The 20,343-nt window shown below is 41.8% G+C and overlaps 1 protein-coding gene across 21 annotated transcripts in view; it reads left to right on the top strand.

Moving 5' to 3' along the window:
* The window catches only part of TBCK (TBC1 domain containing kinase), a 281,017-nt gene that overhangs the window by 106,738 nt on the left and 153,936 nt on the right, over window positions 1–20,343 (top strand). For all 21 annotated transcript variants that reach the window (XR_012158526.1, XR_012158524.1, XR_012158514.1 and 18 more), the window contains one exon: window positions 5,079–5,240. Coding sequence is in view for 1 of the 21 variants with exons in the window: in XM_073340839.1 (XP_073196940.1) it covers window positions 5,079–5,240 (162 nt within the window). In the remaining 20 variants the exon portion in view is untranslated. The remainder of the gene's footprint in view (window positions 1–5,078; window positions 5,241–20,343) is intronic.

The raw sequence follows: 20,343 nt of genomic DNA, 5'->3' as shown, positions 1-20,343 counted from the left end.
GCTACCTGTACCGGGGCCCGGACAGCAGAGACCCTCAGGGGAGCTGGTAACCTCAATGGGGGCCACCAGGCCATTGGCCCTTCGGGACCCCCTGGGCCTATTAGGAGCACCAAAGGGCCCCTTCCAGGGCAAGTTATTTGGTGCAGCGGTCCCAGTCCCCGCACTGACGCCAGACAGTGCCGGGAGCAACAGTACCCAGGCCTCCAGCATCTCCCCAACGTAGACCGGAGAGTCTGGCACCGAGCCCGGTGCTGTCCCATGGACTCCCGCCCCAGCCTGAGCCGGGGGCCCCTGCTACAGGAGATGGGGAGCAGGAGGACTAACCAGAGGGGATCGAGCAGCAGCTAACCTTCTCGTCTTCCCCCGATGAGGCAGTGGCCGGTACAGAGGTATCCGGCCCTCTGTCAATAGACCATAGAGCCCACCAGGAACTGCTGCGCAGAGTTGCCCAAAATTTGGGGTTGCAGGCCGAGGAGACGGTTGAGCAGGGGACCCCATGGTGGACATTTTGATCCCCAAAGGGCCATCCAGAATAGCGCTCCCGCTCATTAAGACCATTCAGTCTAACTATAAGACTATATGGCAGACCCCGGCCTCCAGTGCTCCAACGGCTAAAGGAGTGGAGCATAAATACTTTGTCCCATCTAAGGACTATGAGTTCCTGTTCTGCCACCTGAGTCCCATGCTCCCTAGTGGTTTCGGCGGTGCACGAAAGGGAGAGCCATGGACAGCAGGCCCCGGCCCCTAAGGCCAAGGAGGTGAAACCCCTGGACCTTTTTGGTAGAAAGGTGTACTCATCTGGGGGCCTTCAGTTAAGGATTGCTAACCAGCAGGCCATCCTCAACCGGCACAATTTCAACCCCTGAGCAGCTGTGGGGAAGTTTAAGGACAACCTCCTGCAAGGTTCCCAACAGGAGTTCACGGCCCTGGTGGATGAGGGCAAGGCAGTAGCCAAGACCTCTCCCCAGGCCTCCCTGGATTCCGCAGACACGGCGGCTAGAACAGTCACCTCAGGGGTGGTCATGAGGCGCTCTGCGTGGCTCCAGGAGTCAGGCTGCCCCACGAAGTCCAGAATACGCGAGGCTGCATATTTGGAGGGTCTGGGCTCTTCTCAGACCAGACAGACGCGAGGCTGCATAGCCTCAAGGACTCGTGGGCTACGCTCAAGTCGCTGGGTATGCACACCCCAGCGACCCAGAGGAAGCCCTTTAAGCCATAGCCTCCCCCTCAACGCCAGTACCAGCCTGGCCATAGGCATGAGCCTTACCGTAGGCGAGGCAGGGATAACAGGCGACGGTGCAACAACAATAATAACAGTAATGCGCCAGGCCAGAACCAAGGCCAGCACAAACCTTAGCCGGACACTAAGCCAGGCTTTTGAAAGTGTGCTCGACGACAGCATACCAGACCAGTCACCGGATCCGTCCCTTTGTTTCCTGAACTGCCTGTCCCGTTTCTCCCATGCGTGGTCCACCATGACGTCAGACCGTTGGGTCTTACGCACGGTGCGGAACGGGTACTCTCTGCAGTTCACCTTCCTCCTCCCCTCCGACCCCCCCCCTTCCCTGTCCCTCTTCAGGGACCCCTCTCACGAGCATCTCCTAGAGGAGGAAGTCCGCTCGCTGCTATGGGCGGGGGCGGTAGAGGCAGTGCCTCACGGCCTAAGGGGAAAAGGGTTCTACTCCTGATACTTCCTCATTCCCAAGGCCAAAGGGGGCCTTAGCCCAATCCTAAACCTGCGCAGGCTCAACAAATTCCTGATCAAGGCCTGGTTCCACATGGTCTCTCTGGGCACCATCATCCCTTCCCTGGATCCGGGGGACTGATAAGCCGCCCTCGAAGTGAAGGACGCATACTTTCATATCGCCATTTTCCCAGCACATCGGCGGTTCCTACGCTTCACCGTGGGCCGAGAATGTTATCCGTTTGTGGTTCTCCCGTTCGGTCTAGCCCCAAGCATGTTCACGAAGTGCATGGCGGTGGTGGTGGCCTTCTTATGGAGGCAGAGAATCCAGGTGTACCAGTACCTTGATGATTGGCTCCTGGTGGGCCAATCCGAGGTGGAGGTGCGGGGCCATGTGGAGGTGGCCCTGAGATTGTTCCGCGAGCTGGGGCTCCTGGTCAACGTCTCCAAGTCCATGCTCGTACTCACGCAGAAAGTGGAATTCATAGGGGCGGTCCTGGACGTGATGCAAGCCAGGGCAAGCCTTCCGGTATCCCAATTCCGGGCTATCCAACAAGCAGTGGCCTCCCTGCGCCAGTTTCCAACAATAATGGCCAGGTGCTGCCTGCGGCTGCTGGGCCACATGGCAGCATGCATGCACGTGGTCAGGCATGCCAGACTGAGACTCAGGACTCTGCAGGTGTGGCTCACTCAGGTGTACCGCCCAGGCAGGGGCCCCCTGCACTTGGTAGTGACAGCCCCAAGGGATGTGCTGGACTCCCTGCTGTGGTGGCAGTCCCAACCTGTGGTTTGCGAAGGGAACCCTTTGCCGCCCCACTTCCGGACCTGACGCTGGTGTGGATGGGGGGGCTCACCTGGAGGACCTCATGACGTAGGGGTTGTGGTCCGAGGCAGAGTGGTCGCTCCATTTCAACGTGAAGGAGCTCAGGGCAGTTCGTCTCACCTGCCAGATCTTTCACACCACTCTGAGTGGTCACAGCATGACAGTTCTGACAGACAACACTACATAGGGCGGGGCTCCTTCCTCGCCACTTTGTTGCAAGGGTCTCCTCCTCTCCTCCTCCTCCTCCTCCTTTGCATAGCCCATGCGATTCACCTCGAGGCGTCCTATCTCCCTGGGGTGCGGAATGAGCTGGCGGACTCCCTCAGCAGGTCGTATCACATGCATGAGTGGATGCTCAGGGCGGACGTGGTGCTTTCGCTCTTCTGCAGGTGGGGTTTCCCCGGGTAGATCTGTTTGCCACCAGGGCCAATGCCCAGTGCCCATGGTTTTGCTTATTCCAAGGCCGCAGCCCGGGCTCACTTGCGGATGCGTTTGCAATCCTGTGGAGAGGGGCCTTGATGTATGCCTTCTCCCCGCTCCCCTTGGTGCACAAAGTCCTACTCAAGGTGCGCAGGGACAGGGTGGTGGTGATCTTCATAGCCCCAGCCTGGGCCTGCCAACACTGGTACACATCGCTCCTAGAGCTGTCGGTGGAGGCCCCAGTAGTGCCGCCCCTACACTAGGGCCTCATTATACAGGACGGCGGGCGGCTTCTCCATCCCGATCTGCAGTCACTACATCTGATGCCTTGGAGGCTCTGTGGCTAAATGCCCTGGAGAGCCAGTGCTCCCTTCCTGTGCAGCAGATTCTGCTTGGCAGTAGAAAGCCCTCTACCAGGGTGGCCTACAAGGCCAAGTGGAAAAGGTTCTTGGGTTGGTGTGAATGCCGACAGGTGCAGCCAGGCCAGGCCCTGGTGCAAGCCATTCTGGAGTACCTCCTGCATCTCAAGCAGCAAGGGCTAGCCCCAACCTCACTCAGAGTGCACCTGGCAGCCATCTCCGCCTTCCATCCAGGGTTCTCGGGGGGCTCGGTGTTTTCCCACCCAATGGTGGGGCGGTTCCTTAAAGGGTTGGAGGGGGTGTTCCCGTACTCCCACCCCACAGTCCCTCCATGGAACCTTAACCTGGTCCTTTCTAAACTCATGGGACCCCCTTTCGAGTCCCTCACTACCTGTTTCTCTCCTCCACCTTTCCTGGAAGGTAACGTTTATGGTTGCCATTACCTTGGCCAGAAGGGTGTCCGAACTGAGGGCCCTCATCTCTGAGCCACCATACGCAGTATTTCACAAGGACAAGGTGCAGCTCCGGCCGTATCCCAAGTTCCTCCCTAAGGTGGTCTCCCAATTCCATCTGGGCCAGGACATTTGTCTGCCGGTGTTCTTCCCGAAACCCCATACGGACCTGAGTCACCGCACCTAGCGCACCCTGGATGTGCGTCGAGTGCTGGCATTCTATTTCGAGCGCACCAAACCCTTTCACAAATCCGCACAGCTGTTTGTGGGTGTAGCCGAGAGGGTAAAAAGCCTCCCAGTGATAGCGCAGCAGTTTTCATCTTGGATTACAAGCTGCATCCAGGCGTGCTATGAGCTCGCAGGTGTTCCGGTCACGGCCCACTCGACCAGGGCGCAGGCGGCTTCCACGGCATTCCTGGCACAGGTCCCGATCCAGGAGATCTGCAGAGCAGCCACCTGGTCCTCGGTGCACACCTTCACGACCCACTATGTGGTCAACCAGCAGGCCAGAGATGCAGCAGTTGGCAGAGCGGTCCTCCGAGCAGTTGTTCCATGACTCCTACCCTCCTCCAGAGGTAAGCTTGTAATTCACCTAATGTGGAATGGACGTGAACAAGCACTTGAAGAAAAAAACGTTACTTACTTTCTTGTAACTGTTGTTCTTTGAGATGTGTTGTTCACGTCCATTCCACCACCCACCCTCCTACCCCTCTGTCGGAGTCACTGGCAAGAAGGAACTGGAGGGGGTCGGGCCGGCGGGGGTATATATGCACGGCGCAGTGGCGCCACTCGGGGGGGCCCGACGGGAGCCGCTAAGGGGAAAAGTTTCCAACGCTCGTGCACTCAGCGCGCGCACAGCTAATGTGGAATGGACGTGAATAATACATCTTGAAGAATAACAGTTACGAGAAAGTAAGTGACCGTTTGTTTTCAAAGGAGAAAAATCCCTTCTGAAAGCTCAGTCAGCTAAGAAGCATTGCATATATTTGTTTTTCACTCTCACCCTTCCCCCCACCTCCAGTAGTATACTCATGCATAATTACAGATTGTTCCAAAAGAGAAAGAAATATCACTAAAGTGTGTACTTAGCAGCAAAAAAGAAAATAATCCGCAGAAGTAGATATTTAACATTGAAATGAAGTGTTGATTGCCATAGGGAGTAATAAATCTACATATGAAAACAAATCTGAGGCTAAGCAAGTTTAGTCTCGTTTGTTCCCAAATTAAAAAGCGGTAACTTTGAGGCAACAATAAAACTTATAGAAGGTTAGTCATGTATATTTTTAAACCTTAACATTGTGTGTTATAATTAATATTTTGTTGCCCGTGCCATCTTGCAGATGTCTTTCCACTGCACAAGATTTTTCATCTGTGGGATACATTACTGCTTGGCAATTCTTCCTTCCCATTCTGTATTGGAGTGGCTATTCTGCAACAGCTGCGGGACCGGCTTCTGGCTAATGGATTCAATGAATGCATTCTGCTCTTTTCAGATTTACCAGGTATATAAATGGCAATTTTTTTTTCTTTTCTGGTGTCCTATTTTTAAGCATTCTGTTGAACATATGTATGTTTATGTCAAATATTTTATAGGTTTGGAAAATTAGGCTTATGTGAACCTATGATAGTGTTTGGGGCCTGGATCACAGCCCACTGAAGTCAAGAAAGTCTCCATTGTCTTCACTGGTGCTTGGGTAAGGTCCATTATCAGGGTTCAAGTAAAGCATGGAGAACTCAGTCAACTTTAGAATAATTTAAAATAATTAATGAATTGAAAAATTTGAATCACTGATTGACATACCACAAACAGGAAGTGGTGCAGTTAGTCAAATTTATCCTCAATGAATTACTCGTTCAGATTTGCTCCGTATGCTATTACTATGGTTATCTCATTATATGATGATAGCTCTATCCTTCCCTCCTTTGGGAGTGCATTTCTTGCTACAGAAGCAGTCACTAGAGCAGAAATACAAAAAGTTGTTTAAAAGCCAATAAAGAAGCACTATTTAAAGCAGTCTGCACTTGAAATTCAAAACTTATAAGAGACTGTTTACATAAAAGGTTTCAGAGTAGCAGCCGTGTTAGTCTGTATTCGCAAAAAGAAAAGGAGTACTTGTGGCACCTTAGAGACTAACAAATGTATTTGAGCATAAGCTTTTGTGAGCTACAGCCATAAAAGTGCAGGCTGCTTCAGGTTCCTTTAGCCACTGGTCAGCAACTCTGCCATCTTATTCAATGTATACTGATGTGACTTAGCTCAGTACAAACTTGTGTCTCCTGAAAATATAATAGTCCAGCATGAGGCTTCAACCTTACTTGTGAGCAAAAGCGTTACTGGTTAATGAAAAAACATTTGAATTAAATAAGCTTAAGTAGACTGGAATATGCATTTCCATGCACTTGTGTTTAATCAACATTCAGATAGCTCACTGAACATGTAAAACATTACACTGCATAATTATACATTGTTATTTCTTTGGCACAGCAATTTGCTTTAATAGCATCACCCCAATTTTACCACTATGTTCAGTGGTAAAAGAAAAAACATACCTTTTTTGATTCATCAAGACACACACAAGTTAAAACTAAATAATCTTGTCTCCATAATCAGTCATTTCTAGACTCCCCTCCTTCCTGGTGTATATTTTATTGTTGATTCTCTGTTAATTTTGTCATGTATACCCCAGTCCTATAAACAGAAACATGCTTAAAACTTTATTACTGTGAGTAAATTAAATCAGTGGGACTACCCCCAGTAATAAGATTAAGCAAATTCATAAGTATTTACAGGATCAGGGCTTTAAGATGCTAAACTTCTCAAAACAGGGAGCTGCAGGTTAAATAAAAATTGTGGGTTCTTTTTTTTTGTAAAGAAACAAGAACAAAATCAGATTTTATGTAAACCTTAATTTAATTTGATATCCTGTTCCATATTGTATTTTAATTTCCTTCTGCATTCTTGGTCAATTCAAATGCCTTTCTTAAAGTTCAAGAATATCCTTTGAAGTTCTGGAAGGTGTGGGCCAGTTCAGAGGATCTCCTTCTCCCATTCCATGGCTGTTTGGCTAAATGCTTTGGCTAGAGCTCAGTTGAAAAATATTATAATTATTTTCTTGCCCAGGTCATTTCTCCTGATTTATTTCCCTGAGTGTATCTTAATTAAGTAGTTCAATTAATCTTAAGCCAAATAAATTGTTCTTACGTTCTTATAGGTGTACTGTACATTGTAGTAGCATTGTGTATGAATAAGAAGTTATTAGCTTTCATAGTACTGTAGACTTGAAATATGCTTATGACTCTTTTTATGATAACCATTTTCAAATTATAGAGTATTGTAAGGAATTTTGAACATTTAAAGTACGATATACTGAAGTATTGTTTAATCTTACGGTGTATGACCCTGAAATTATTTAGGATTATTGAGATTTATTTTGTGTGGTGCAAGAGTTCCAGAAACCATAAATATGTCATGTTCAAAGCACTTTCAAAACATTATTAATTTTATAATAAAATATTAGATACGTCAAGTAAGAACGCTGTCCACCCCACCCTGTGTTAGAACACATTAAATATAGACTACACCAGGAATTACTAGTTGGCTTTCTATTCAGAGAAATAGTGAGTCACCAATGTATGTATACTGAAAAAAAAGAGAGAGACTGTATGAAATATCTGACCCTGTTTTTTGAAGATTGAAAACACATATTTAGAACCATAATATGTGAAGAGCTCCATTGATAGTAACTGTTGCAGAAAATCGTTGGTGCTCCAAAGATGCCAGTAAGAGTGCTTCTGACCTTTCTTAATGACCTGCATCACAGAATGGGGTACATTCAACAAATATCTTTACAGTTCTTTTGTTTACACCATCTTAGCTGCTTATTTATGAAAACATGTCTATTTGCATGTGTGTAATAGAATACAACTTCAACTTCAGCCATGTCTGCCCATACTTAATTTTGCCTCAAGCTGCCATGAATGCCCGTGAGCCTTGTCATAGTTCACTGACTGTCAATATGGGAATGTTAATAAATATTAATTATGACATACACTGCTTTTAGCAAGGTTATCACATTATACTAAGCTATTTGTTAACAGAGTTTTTATTAATTTTTCTGATGTTACTGGAGGAATCAAATTGCAGTAGCATGATAATATGCTAGGTAACCTCTGAGAAGCATTTTAAAAGGAGGTATAGGTGATAACAAATGCAGATTGTATGAGTTGGGTTTTTTTGTGCCATAGAAAATATCGTAGGTAATAACACAGTATAGATCAGAGTTCTGACGTGAATTCAAAATGCAACCCAAATTGGCGTCTTGGAAAAAAAAACCAGTAAGATAATCATAAAGTAAGACAATATCAGCATTATTTGGAAATAAAATACACCATTAGTATAGCTAAAAGTGAAGTAATCAATATCTTCTCTTAACATATAATGATTATGGTTATATGTCTGACTTTCCTACATAAATCTTATTTTTGGTTTAAAGGAATAGCCTGATTATTCTCTTAGTCATCTGTATGCCCCAAGCAGGGTTTTCACTATTTTGATTGAAATAACCTTTATGTCATGGCTGAAATTTTTCTGAGACTAATTCATAGACAGCTTTCACCTAAAACTGGGTCACTCTGAGAAAAAAATTACACTGTTGAAAACATCTGCAATAATTTCAATCCAAAATCAATTGTTACTCAGCAGCCTAAAATTCCTGTGGTTTTAAATTTGCTGCATACCTGAATGGATTATCTCAGACTGCCAGTGAAAATTACTTGCTTTCCAGTCTAAGTCTATTTTATTGCTCCTCAAAATTGTAAGATTATAGTTTTTTAACATTTTCTTGTTTATAATTTAAATAAAAGCTCACTGAGTTCTCAAAATCTGTATATTAATAACAAAGGGCCACATGTTCTATCCGGTGCACTGGTAATTATATACTCACAGGGTTAGAAGGGACCTCAAGGGCCATCTAGTCTAACCCCCAAGAGCAGAAGCCACCTTCCCCAGGCCACTGAGTAATAATGCAGTTTCCATAGCTGTTTGGGAAAGTTAACAATGCCAGTAAAAGGAGGGGCATATGTAATGCCATCCTATGTGTGAGATGGGATCCCTGGGGCGCAACCTGGAACTGTGCAGTGCCCTCTTAACTCTCCAGCCTGGGCTGTCTCTCACAATGCTTTGCTAGTGACAAGCAGCAAACCCCTCCAGGTGCTGTTATCACTCAGTACAACAGGACGTGGAGCCCCACACTGCTAAATTGCATGAATGCTTTCTGAACCACTCATGAATAATACAGTAAAAGGCACCAGCAAATCTCCCAAGCCCCCAGCCTTGCACCCCAGAACTGTACCATCTTGCCCTGGTTAGAAGCCTAACCAGTGCGTACGTTCATTACCCAGTCCGGCCCTACCTCCACGTGGAGGGGGACACACACTAGCTTTTGTAAACTGAGGTGAGATTTCCTAAGCACTTCAACCAAAACACACTGTTTTAGGTAAAATATAAAACAGATTTATTAACTACAGAAAGATAGCTTTTAAGTGATTATAGTGGTAGGCACAAAAGGTCAGAGATAATTACCAAAGAAACTGAAAGGTAAGCATGCAGTCTAAATCCTAACCCTGATTAGACTAAGCAGTATTCGGATCAAGCAGTTTTTCCTACACCTTAATACACAGGTTTTCCCTTTAACCTTGGAGCCAACCTTCAGTATAGGTGGGGGGAAAGAAAGGTAAAAGCATGATGCCACTGTCCCCTATGATATATCCTCAGTCCAGGTGCCTGGAAAACGCTAGCCCAGAAATGTCCTGGTGTGCTTTGCTGAGTCAGAGTTGAACAGTCCCCCATTGTGTGATGCTTGTGCAACTCTCTTACAGAACTATAAATCCCTTGCTTACAACACCCCTTCTGATTAATGGTGGTTTAACACCCACCTGTGTGTAGATCACTTCCTTTGTTGTCACTAGAGAAATAGCAGCGGACAACTCCCAAATTTACAACATATTTCAATAACAACCATATAGCAAAGTTTCATGACTTCATACATGCTAACAATATACATATTTTAACAGAATAATGGATTTCAGCAAATCATGACCTTTCATATGATATCTTACATAGCATGTTTCATATGAAATATCATACCCATATATAAATGATGGATATGGGCATTACAGGGTGCTACTCTGTGGTACAGCATGTCACCATATGATACTAGAAAATTATCTTGAAAACTTTTTACAAAGGCAGTGACTTTCTTGATGTGTTGGCTGTGTTTTTTCCTATGATGGACAGTGCTTGGTATTTTCTGGGAGATCTCTTTATACCTGAATTTAACAATCTGCCAAGAATAATTTTGGGGACAGAATATTCATCCAAAGTTATCAAACCATTTTATGCAATTTATATCACATGGCTTCATAGTAAAGTTAACCTTTATGAGCAAGAGAGAAACAGGCTAATTAAAAATACTTACTTTAATTTTGGAAACATACCACCAGTAAATCACATTTTAGGGTTTGATTTTCTTATTTGATAATCCATCTTTGTAAATGCATTAAGTGTTTGTTTCTAACAGTCATTTAAAATTGACTCTGTATGAAGGGAGTGTTTCCCCTGTAAAGGTTTAAAAAAAAGTCAGATTTCATCCCACTATATTTTCTTCTAAAAATGACTATTGCTCTTTTGCTTGTCTGTAAACTTTCAGTTCGTGCAGCTGTCAAGCCGTATATATCACATTACTCAAACAATACCTATAGTAAAACCATTAAGATGCCACAGCACTGAGAGAGCCTGTATTGTGTAATATCACAGTTTGTTAAAGTTTTGAATCCCGCGTCTGACAGCACTGTACTCTAAGCTAAACTATCTGAACACAAATCTTACTAATGGAACCCATAATATTACAATGTTTACCTCAAGCCAAGAAAAAATTAACATGTTGGAAATAGCTCCACACAAATATTTGGCCTTATTGTAAAGATAGGTGCTAGCCATATTCTTGACTAGGACGGTACATCTTTGTTGTCAAAACACATTTCATTGGCCCATGAATTCCTTGTCTTGTGACCAACAAGCAGCATCCCAAGCTCATTGTTATCCATCCCCTTTTCCTATACTTGCATGCATGTCTAGCATTTTGGGGAGACGTGTCTCCTACAGTTTCTGACAACTCTGTCAGTTTATCCGGGTTTCTCTCTCATTCTCTAACTTTCCATGCCTATAACGGTAGGTGCCACAAGTACTCCTTTTCTTTTTGCGAATACAGACTAACATGGCTGCTACTCTGAAACCTGTAGATATGAATATGCTGCTTAGTTCAAGGTGGACTTTTATTTTCTGAGCAAGTCAGTCATGTTATTGATAAGACTTGTAATTAACTTTAGTATTACAGTTTTGTAGGAGCAGCAAATTTGTGGCCACTCAGTAGCCACTTCACATTCTTTGGTAATCTATGCAGTTTTAGCATAATAGTAATTTCCTCATATGTTAGAAATTTGTATTACAAGTTTCTGACAAGATACAGATTTTTTTTTTTTAACTATCTATAATGAGGTGCCAGTACCATGTATCCTGATTGGAATATCTAGCTTTAAAAGGATACTGACAAGGCTGGTACAATATATATAAAATTATATTAACTTAGTTTAAGTTTATGGGAATGTTTATGCATATTACGTTGTCTTTCTGTCTACTCTAATTTTTGCTTTCAGAAAGACCATACAAATATGCAAAAGTCCTCTTCTCTTTTTGTGAGACTTGTGTAACACAGGTCCACGGGTTTCTTATTCATTCCAATAATGTAAGCACCAGAAAAACGTCAATTGACCAAAAAGCAAAGCCAACCTTTCAGCTGCAAACTTTGTTTTGTTTGTAGAATGTGAGAATTTGAGATTTAGAACAGTTCACTCCAGCACATCCAATGGTGTGTGTGCACAACTAACACAGCTGTTACTCTGAAACCAGAGATAAGGTTGTACAGATAAACACAGCTTTGGCATTTGTCACTTCAGAGTGCTTAACTGTGAACCCTTAACACTGGTGTGATGGATTTGGAGTTGCCTGTAATTTATTACTACTGTATCTTGACCAGGTTACTATTCTTTACTGCATATGCATATATTGAGTTATCTCACTAGCAGACACAAGGCCTAAAACTGAAGGGGGTGCACTCAGAGAGAGACCGAAGAAGGGGCAAAGGTTCAGCTAGCCCTGAATCATGACAATAGGTTATTCCTCCAGAAACTGAGTTATTCGAATATTAAAAATTTGTTGTAGTTAAAGCTGCTAACTGTTCAAAAATTGACTTACCACAGATGCACTACCAGTGGTGGTGAGGGTCGAATAAACACTTAGATGGATCTCACAGCTCTAAAAGAACCCAAATACTAAAAAAAACTATGGAAATTCTAAACCGAGGTTACATAAACAATTCTGACATGCACATTTTCACTGACGGAACCAGAACTAACTGCTAAAGATACTTGCACATCAGAGCTTGGGTCTGCTGGGTGCACACCTTGAGGTGAGAATCTCTCCCTTTTGGTGAGCCACCTAACTTCTAATTCCCTGTCTCCCGGGACATGCTCTGCTCACCCCTATCCATGACCCATTCAGCTCTAACTGCGGAAGTCTGTCAAAGGCACAGACGGCTATCCAATGCCCAGCTCCCATTGAGTTTGTGGCAGATGAGTGCCTAACTTCCTTTTGTGCCTTTTGAACATTTCCCCAATAACAATTAAGATATTAATTGTGAGGTAATTAAAATGCAACGCTCTAAGCAGCTAGTGTAGCTCTAATTAAAAACAGTGAAGATATTAATGTTTTATATTATTAAATGCCTGTATGTTGTAGAGAAATGTGCATATGTGAGAATTTTGAAGTTTGTAGAGTATTTAACTTTAAAGTTAGGGGTTGAAGGATCATGACAGAGTATTTTTACCTTTTTTAAAAGGGCTTCTTTCAACTTTTTGTACTACAATTTTGAAAAATCTTTAAAAATTTCCTCCTTTAGATTCAGGGGCTAAGGGAAGAGGAGGTTAGAACAAGTCTTTTAATAATGAAGCCCTTGTAACACCTTAACTATGCAGTCACGACAGGCATCTCCGAAATAATGTTCCCAAGCTAAAGAAATTTGCCTCTTGTGCAAAACGTTTTGCAAGGTGATTGTCACAGAGTTAGTGGGGCTATCCTGCTGTACCAAATGACTGTATACCTGTGAAGAAAAAAACAATTTTGGACTCTGTCAAATACATACACATACAGTAGCCATGGTATTATACTATACTTTGGTAGTTTCATATAAAAAATTAGATTGAAAATACCATAAGACAACAACAAACAATGCTGCATTCTTTATTTTTCCATTTCAAGAAGAAGAAACAGTCTGGATTGACATTTGTGGAAACATCTTGGTCCCACATATTCCCAGTACCTGTTTTGTGTTTGATGGCTTTGTTGAGATGCAAGTGGCAGGGGTGTTTATAAAGCAATTTATGAAGATTCATCACTGATAAATAATGGTATTTGTGAAACTGAAGCCATGCATATTTGCCAGTAATTCTTTTTTTATTGCTTGCTGGCAGAAATGAGGTGGGGAGCTGGCTTTGGTACAGGAGCAGAGCGATTTGTTAGTGCACACCTGCTCACCAAGGTTGTTCTGCAGTGTCAAAGCCTGCAAGATTGATGTAATTTTACCTGAAGCTGCAACTCCTTTAATTATTCACATTTTCCACTTGTAGCTACATGATGTTCATGCATCTCTATTTATAACTTTCACTATGATGGGATTAAAAAAAACAAAGGAAAAACACTAAAGAAACATCCATTATTTTATTTATATTTATTTGTGCTTTTGTTACTGTGTAGTTATTACTAGCAGAAGAAAATCACATGTATACTCTTTTCTAAAAGACAGCTCTAGCTAAAAGGTATATTCATTTTAAAGAGGTTGGTAGACAGTAAACAAGGAAAAAGTCATTATATAGCTAGAGCCTTCTTTAAAACAGCTGTTGTTGAACAGGTTACATCTCTCCTGTTTTAATACTATCTCTGTATTTTCTTTACAGCAAAAGGAAGAATGTGTGTATAGATTGGGGCCCTTAGGGGGCCACGAGCAGGTTACTAGCAATATTACCCATAAGGGGGAAGGATTGCAAGCCAAAATAGGAAAAGAACAGATTAAAGAATATTTAGATAAGTTAGATGTATTCAAGTCAGCAGGGCCTTTTGAAAGTCATCCTACGGTATATAAGGAACTAGCTGAAACAATCAAACATTAGCAGTTATCTTTGAGAACTCAGGGAGAAGAGGTGAGGAGACTGGATTAGGGCAAACATAGGACCTATCTTTAGAAAGGGGAACAAAGAGGACACTGGGAATTACAGACCAGTCAGCCTAACTTTTGAAACCTGGAAGATACTGGAACAAATTGTTAAACAATCAGTTTCTAAGCACCTTGAGGATAATAGGGTTGTAAGGAATAGCCAACATAGATTTATCAAGAACAAATCATACGAAACCAACCTAATTTCCTTCTTTGATAGTGTTCCAGCATAGTGGATAGGGAGGAACCAGTAGACATGATATATCATGCTTTTTAGTAAGGCTTTTGATTCAGTCCCACATGACTTTCTCATAAACTAACCAGGGAAATTTGGTTTAGATGAAATTACTATAAAGTGGGTGCAGAGCTGGTTGAAAGAGTATACTCCAAATAGTTATCAGTGGTTCATTATCAAACTGGGAACGTGTATTTAGTGGTATCCTTAAGGGGGTCAGTCCTGGTTCCAATATTTCAGTTAATTCCGCATTTCAATTAATGACTTGGATAATGGAGTGGGGAGTATGCTTATAAAATTTGCAGATGACACCAAGCTTGGAGGGGTTGCAAGCACTTTGGAGGACAGGATTAGAATTCAAAACAACCTTGACAAATTGGAGAATTGGTCTGAAATCAACAAAGAAATTCAGTGAAGACAAGTGCAAAGTACTTCATTTAAGAAGGAAAAATCAAATGAACAATTAGAAAATGGTGAATAACTGGCTGGGCAATAATACTGCTGAAAAAGATGGGGTATAATAGATCACAAATTGAATATAAGTCAACATTGTAATGCAGTTGCATAAAAGGCAAACCATTATTTTGGGGTATATTAATAGGACACGGGAGGTAATTCTCCTACTGTACTTAGCACTGGTCAGGCCTCAACTGGAGTACTGTGTCCAATTCTGGGTGCCACACTTTAGGAAAGATGTGGACAAATTGGAGAGAGGAGAGTAACAAAATTGATAAAAGGTTTAGAAAACCTGATCTATGAGGAAAGGTTAAAAAAACTGGGCATGTTTAGTCTCGAGAAAAGAAAATTTAGGGGACATCAGAAAACAGTATTAAAATATGTTAAAGGCTGTTATAAAGAGGAAGGTAATCAAGTGTTTTCCAAGTGCACTGAAGATAGGACAAAAGCAATGGGCTTAATCTGCAACAAGGGAGATTTAGGTTAGGTATTTGGAAAAACTTTCTAACTATAAGGGAATTTGAGCTCTCGAATAGGCTTCTAAGGGAGGTTGTGGAATCCCCATCATTGGAGGTTTTTAAGGACAGGTTAGACGAACACCTGTCAAGGATGATCTAGGTTTACTTGTTGCTGCCTCAGCACAGGAAGCTGGAGTTGGTGACTTCTAACGGTCCCTTCCAGCCCTGCAATTCTTACTCTATGAACATGCCACGTGGTGGTATTTAATTTCTCATTTTATGAATTATACATAGGAGTCAAAAATGTTTTGAAAGCATAACAAGTAATTGTTGGATCCATAGATCCTTCTAATCCGATATGCTATTCATTAAATGCACAAAAGCCAGCATTTGGATAGTATTTTGTGTTGTGATATTAGTACTCTTAGACATACTTTTTTCACTTTAAGTAATTTATGTTGTATCCTTAATACAGATAGTCCAAGGAATTGCTGACACAATGGCAGTAATGAAGGAAAAGTTATAAAAATGTTGGCATGAAAAATTGAATGGAAATTAATAGCATTTTGCATATTGTTCATATAGCCATATGTTGTACTGTATTCAATTAAATGTGTACTGATTGCTTCTTTCTTGGTTTATTTCTCCACTGTGCACAAATGAATATATGAACTTGCAGCTATATGTGAGGTGCTTATTTGGAAATATATTTCAAGAAGAAAAAAAGCAAAGTATCTTTATATGGAGGTGATTTCTACCTAATCTCAACATTTTCCTAGCTACTGCCTTCTAAAACCGTTGTATCTAACTGGTAAGATTATAGTAGTTTTAGCAAACGTCTTCAGCAATCAGTTAGGCTAGGAAAAAAAGATGAACATAAACTTATCTGCTAGTAACCCACCCTAAAATAACATTGTGAAAGATAAAGAATAAATGATTGTCAGTTTCAGTTACAATTATGACAGATATGTTTTTAATGGTGTGCTTTTTAGACCAATATTTTCACGTGTAACTTGATTCAGAATGCCTGAGTTGCCATCTCCATTCTCAGTATAGCAGCTGGCAGCAAAACAAATCCGAGGTTGAGGATTTTGGTGTGCTCATCGTTTCCCTGCATCCTAATTTTTGAGCTCAATTATTTTTCTTCCTCAGAGAGAGAGAGAAGCAGTTCTAAACTCCTTTACTTTTTTAAATTAATTAATCGGGTTGAACAGCGCACCAGACAGTGGGGAAAAAAAGCCCCAAAATGCGGAGCCTCACTGATTGGTTCAGCCTGCAAGGATTTGGACTGATCTGGGGAGTCTTCCAGCCAGCTGGATTTTCCTGGGCCTACTTCCCAATTATGCACTAAGAGATCGGTGTAGGATCCATGACGCAGCTCAGGTGACCTATACCAGTGGTACAGCAGACCCTACTTGTCTTCGGCTAGAGACCTGATGTCTGGCTGGCATAAACTTTGTGATAGGCATGATGAGCTTTGAAACCACACTCCCCATGTGTGCCTCTGTGCAGAGTAGAGTTAGAGGGAAGTAGAATGTCCTGATGGCTAGTAGCTGAAGTAAGCCTCATCTAATATTTAGAATTTACAGATTTCCACACACAAGAACAGACATTCTGGATTTTTTTTTCTCCATTCTGTTCCAAGAAGGAGGGTAGTTTCTGAGATTCACTTGTGGAGCCTGCAGACTCTCAAAAGTCAGTGAGAATATTTAAATATGAAGATTTAGCCTACCTTTATTAACTCTTTTCTAACACCCACCAGTTAAATCCAAAGGGACACCCCTCTTCCCCCCCCCCCGAGAAACTGCTCCCAGTCCATTGGGCCGTCACTTCCCAAGGGTCTGTACCCAGAAACATCCAGATATAAATTTTTTTGCCACAAGCCGGCCTTTGAACTGTGTTCATTTCTGGACAATTTATAATTTATTTGGGGGCACAATCGTATGGTTGATTCCTTTGTTGTTTCTGGGCTAAACTAATCTCCTGTTCACATTTTTTAAAAAGAAGCAATTCCTCTTCTCCCAATGCTGTAGACAGAAAGACTGATGGCTCCTTAAGGGGAAAAAAATATTACTCTTCCCTCACAGCAATCCAGAACTAAGCATTCTGTATGCAGCTAAGCATCTGAATATATCTTTAGGCTCAGATCCCTTCCCCACCTACCAGCCAGAGTGAGAGATTTAAAAAATGAACAAAAAAAGGAGTAAGTCTGGTGACAGCTTTCGTCCATGGTGCATGAGACTTATGTCATCATGCCAGTCCATGAGAGAGGAAGAGCAAATGACCATTAACAAAGCAGTGGAGACAGACAACTACACAAAATGTTCACAAATGCAGAAAGTAAGCTTAAAAAAAGAGGACATTGTTTTTCTCTGGCCTTTCAGTTACAGTCCTCAAGTATTAGTAACAATAATAATAAGTAAAGAAATACCAGATCGAAATGTGATTTTTGTTTTAAATTGATTGTGTCCCTGTCATTATGTTACCTTAGTATTTTTGTATGGCATACGTAGGTAGCTTGTAATCGTTTATCTCTATGCTGTCCTCTCTATGGAAAGGTCACAAGATCAAGCTGTCTGACCTGTTCAACTCCTTTGCTTGCAGCATAGTGGTGTCCTTGGGCACATAAGTATAAGGTGTTTTGGGTGTGCAGGGGGAGGGGTGGCAGGACAGTAGTAGAATGCTTGTGAGAGAGAGGTCAAACCACAATCTTAACCTTAGCTTTTCTCCAAAATAAGTAGATGCAATTTATCTTGTCCACATTTCTTCTTGACATGTGTCCTCAACCCAAAGGAAAAGGTTTCTGAGATGGATTAAATTGTGCACAAAGACCTATTCAGTATAATTCTTCACTAAATAAATACCATTTATGACAGGATTTGCTTGAGTAATCATTTGTTCAGCACGCTTTTTCTGTGAACAGTTAAAACCAAAAAAAAAAACCAAAAAAATCTTCCATATGCAGTTGACCCAGGCATATTCCCTTAAGTTGGTGCTTTGTGTTTTTTGACATCCACTCAAAATGCAGACAGTTGGAGATTTACAAAGGTTGCTGTATTGTACTGAATCTCAGATATTCCATAAAGTTCATGTTTCATTACTGATATCAGTTATTTTTCACAAGCTTTTAAGACTTCAGTTTGTGAATAGAATATATGGCTTATTGGATGGAGTTATATTAATGACACGGTTTTGAGTTAGAGCAGCAATGCATGTCATCCATGCCTTCCAGACTTTATCAACCTAGAGAGATTAATGATTGGTTTTGTTAGAAAATATAGCAGCTAATTTGCCCGTGTTTACTTAAAAGATTAGTTTATCCAGCTCATCAAACCTTCAGGAAATAAATGTATTAACTGGGTATATTTAATGGTACACAATAGTCTTTAGTAACTTTCCAGCCTAAAGAGGAGCCGCTAGGGGAGAAAGCTTGAGGTTATATTTTAATTTTGCCCCAAAAATAGGACGACAAATGTTTTGATTTGTGAAAGAAAGTTCTTACATCCTGATACAGAAGAAAAGCCATCCATCTTTTTTATGACAGAATGCCCTAAATGTGCTCGCCTCTTTCTGTGATAATATTCATTAGACATATTCATAAAAACTAGCCGTGTCCATATTAGCCAGTCGTCACACTGAGGCATCCTTCTCACTTCAGATTGATTGTGTTAACAGAAGAAGGAGGCAGTAGTTATGTCTGGAGAGGAGAATTCAGTATATAAGGTTCAAAAGGGGAACAAAATAGTAAAATAAGGTTTAGGAAAATAAGTGAAATATTTTTGTGGGCTTAGTATTTTTTGAAAGTGTAGCAAAATGCCTGTTGTGTGTGTTGGATCATTTATATTTGGAAGTGGGAATGACATTTGACATATAATGTTAGCAGCACACAAAAAGGTCTCTCTCTTTTACTGACCAAATTATTTTCATAAATGTAAAACTCTAGTAAATTTAGGAGACAAAAAAGTTTTTAATGTAGAGTAGTGGCTACTCTACATTAAAGGGCAGTCAATTCCTTTTTACTAGAAGGTTGCTGGTTTATTGTAAAAAATTAAAATTTAGGGAGGAGAGGGCCATTGCTACGGGCCAAGATTTCCAAAAGTGACTTGTGATTTTTTTGAGTGCCTCAATTTTTAGATGCCCATCTTTTGAGACTTCTTGTAGGGGCTCAGTTTTCAGAGAGTGTGTGTTTAGCAGGCTCCCTTAAGATGTCTCCAGGTGTACACCAAATATGTAGGCAACCAAAATCACTTGTCACTTTTGAAAATCTAAGCCCAAATGTCAAATATTTTCATGCCGGTTTAAAATTCCTCTCCTTCCTTGACTTTTTTGTTTTAACAGCTTAGGGGTATATGTAGACTCTTATGTCCTCCCACAATTCTCTCTGTTTACTTGGGCACTGTTGGAGGTGGAGGTGCTCAGATGCCTTTTTACACTTGCTAAGGCATCCTACTTTTATCTCCCTTCACACACAAGTATTGCTGAAGTTTTCCTAACAGTCGTGTAAAACATTCCAAGAATCCCAGGTGTAGGGGATATAATTCATGATAGAATCAGGCTGGAACTGTCTCCCTACGGAAAAATAAGAGGTTGTAAACATGTCAGAGAATTTAGTTGAAGTTCTCATCTCCATACAAATAAACTGAGCCTTTTAAAATCTGAGCAAAATCTGTGTAATATCAATGACTTGGAACCTGTATTCTGAGCCATAGAATTGGTGAAGTTTTGCAAACTTTGCTTAAATCAGAAAGCCTGCATTAGTTTTGCCACTTTCTCAGATTTTCCTGGAAGATATTACTAAACAGAAACTTTTTACCAAGTCACCTGTAAAATGAAAAATTAGTAATTAAATTGACTAGTAATACATTATATAAAAGAGTGCATTTTGTTGTCAAAGAACTTGACATACAATACCCCTGAGAAGAATGATCCTGCATGAAAACCCTTGAGTTGGAAGAACGGAGGCTGTGATTTTATCCATGGCCACAGCAGGATGCTTGTTAGAGCTGACATTAGAACCCAAAAAGAAAAGGAGTACTTGTGGCACCTTAGAGACTAACCAATTTATTAGAGCATAAGCTTTCGTGAGCTACAGCTCACTAATTCTTAGCTCCCAGCCTGTACTCGTTAAGTC

Source organism: Lepidochelys kempii, chromosome 4, assembly GCF_965140265.1.
Source record: "Lepidochelys kempii isolate rLepKem1 chromosome 4, rLepKem1.hap2, whole genome shotgun sequence".
In the NCBI taxonomy this organism is placed as follows: domain Eukaryota; kingdom Metazoa; phylum Chordata; order Testudines; family Cheloniidae; genus Lepidochelys; species Lepidochelys kempii.
Note: the sequence above shows the minus strand (reverse complement) of the source record. Positions and strands in the feature narration are given on the sequence as shown.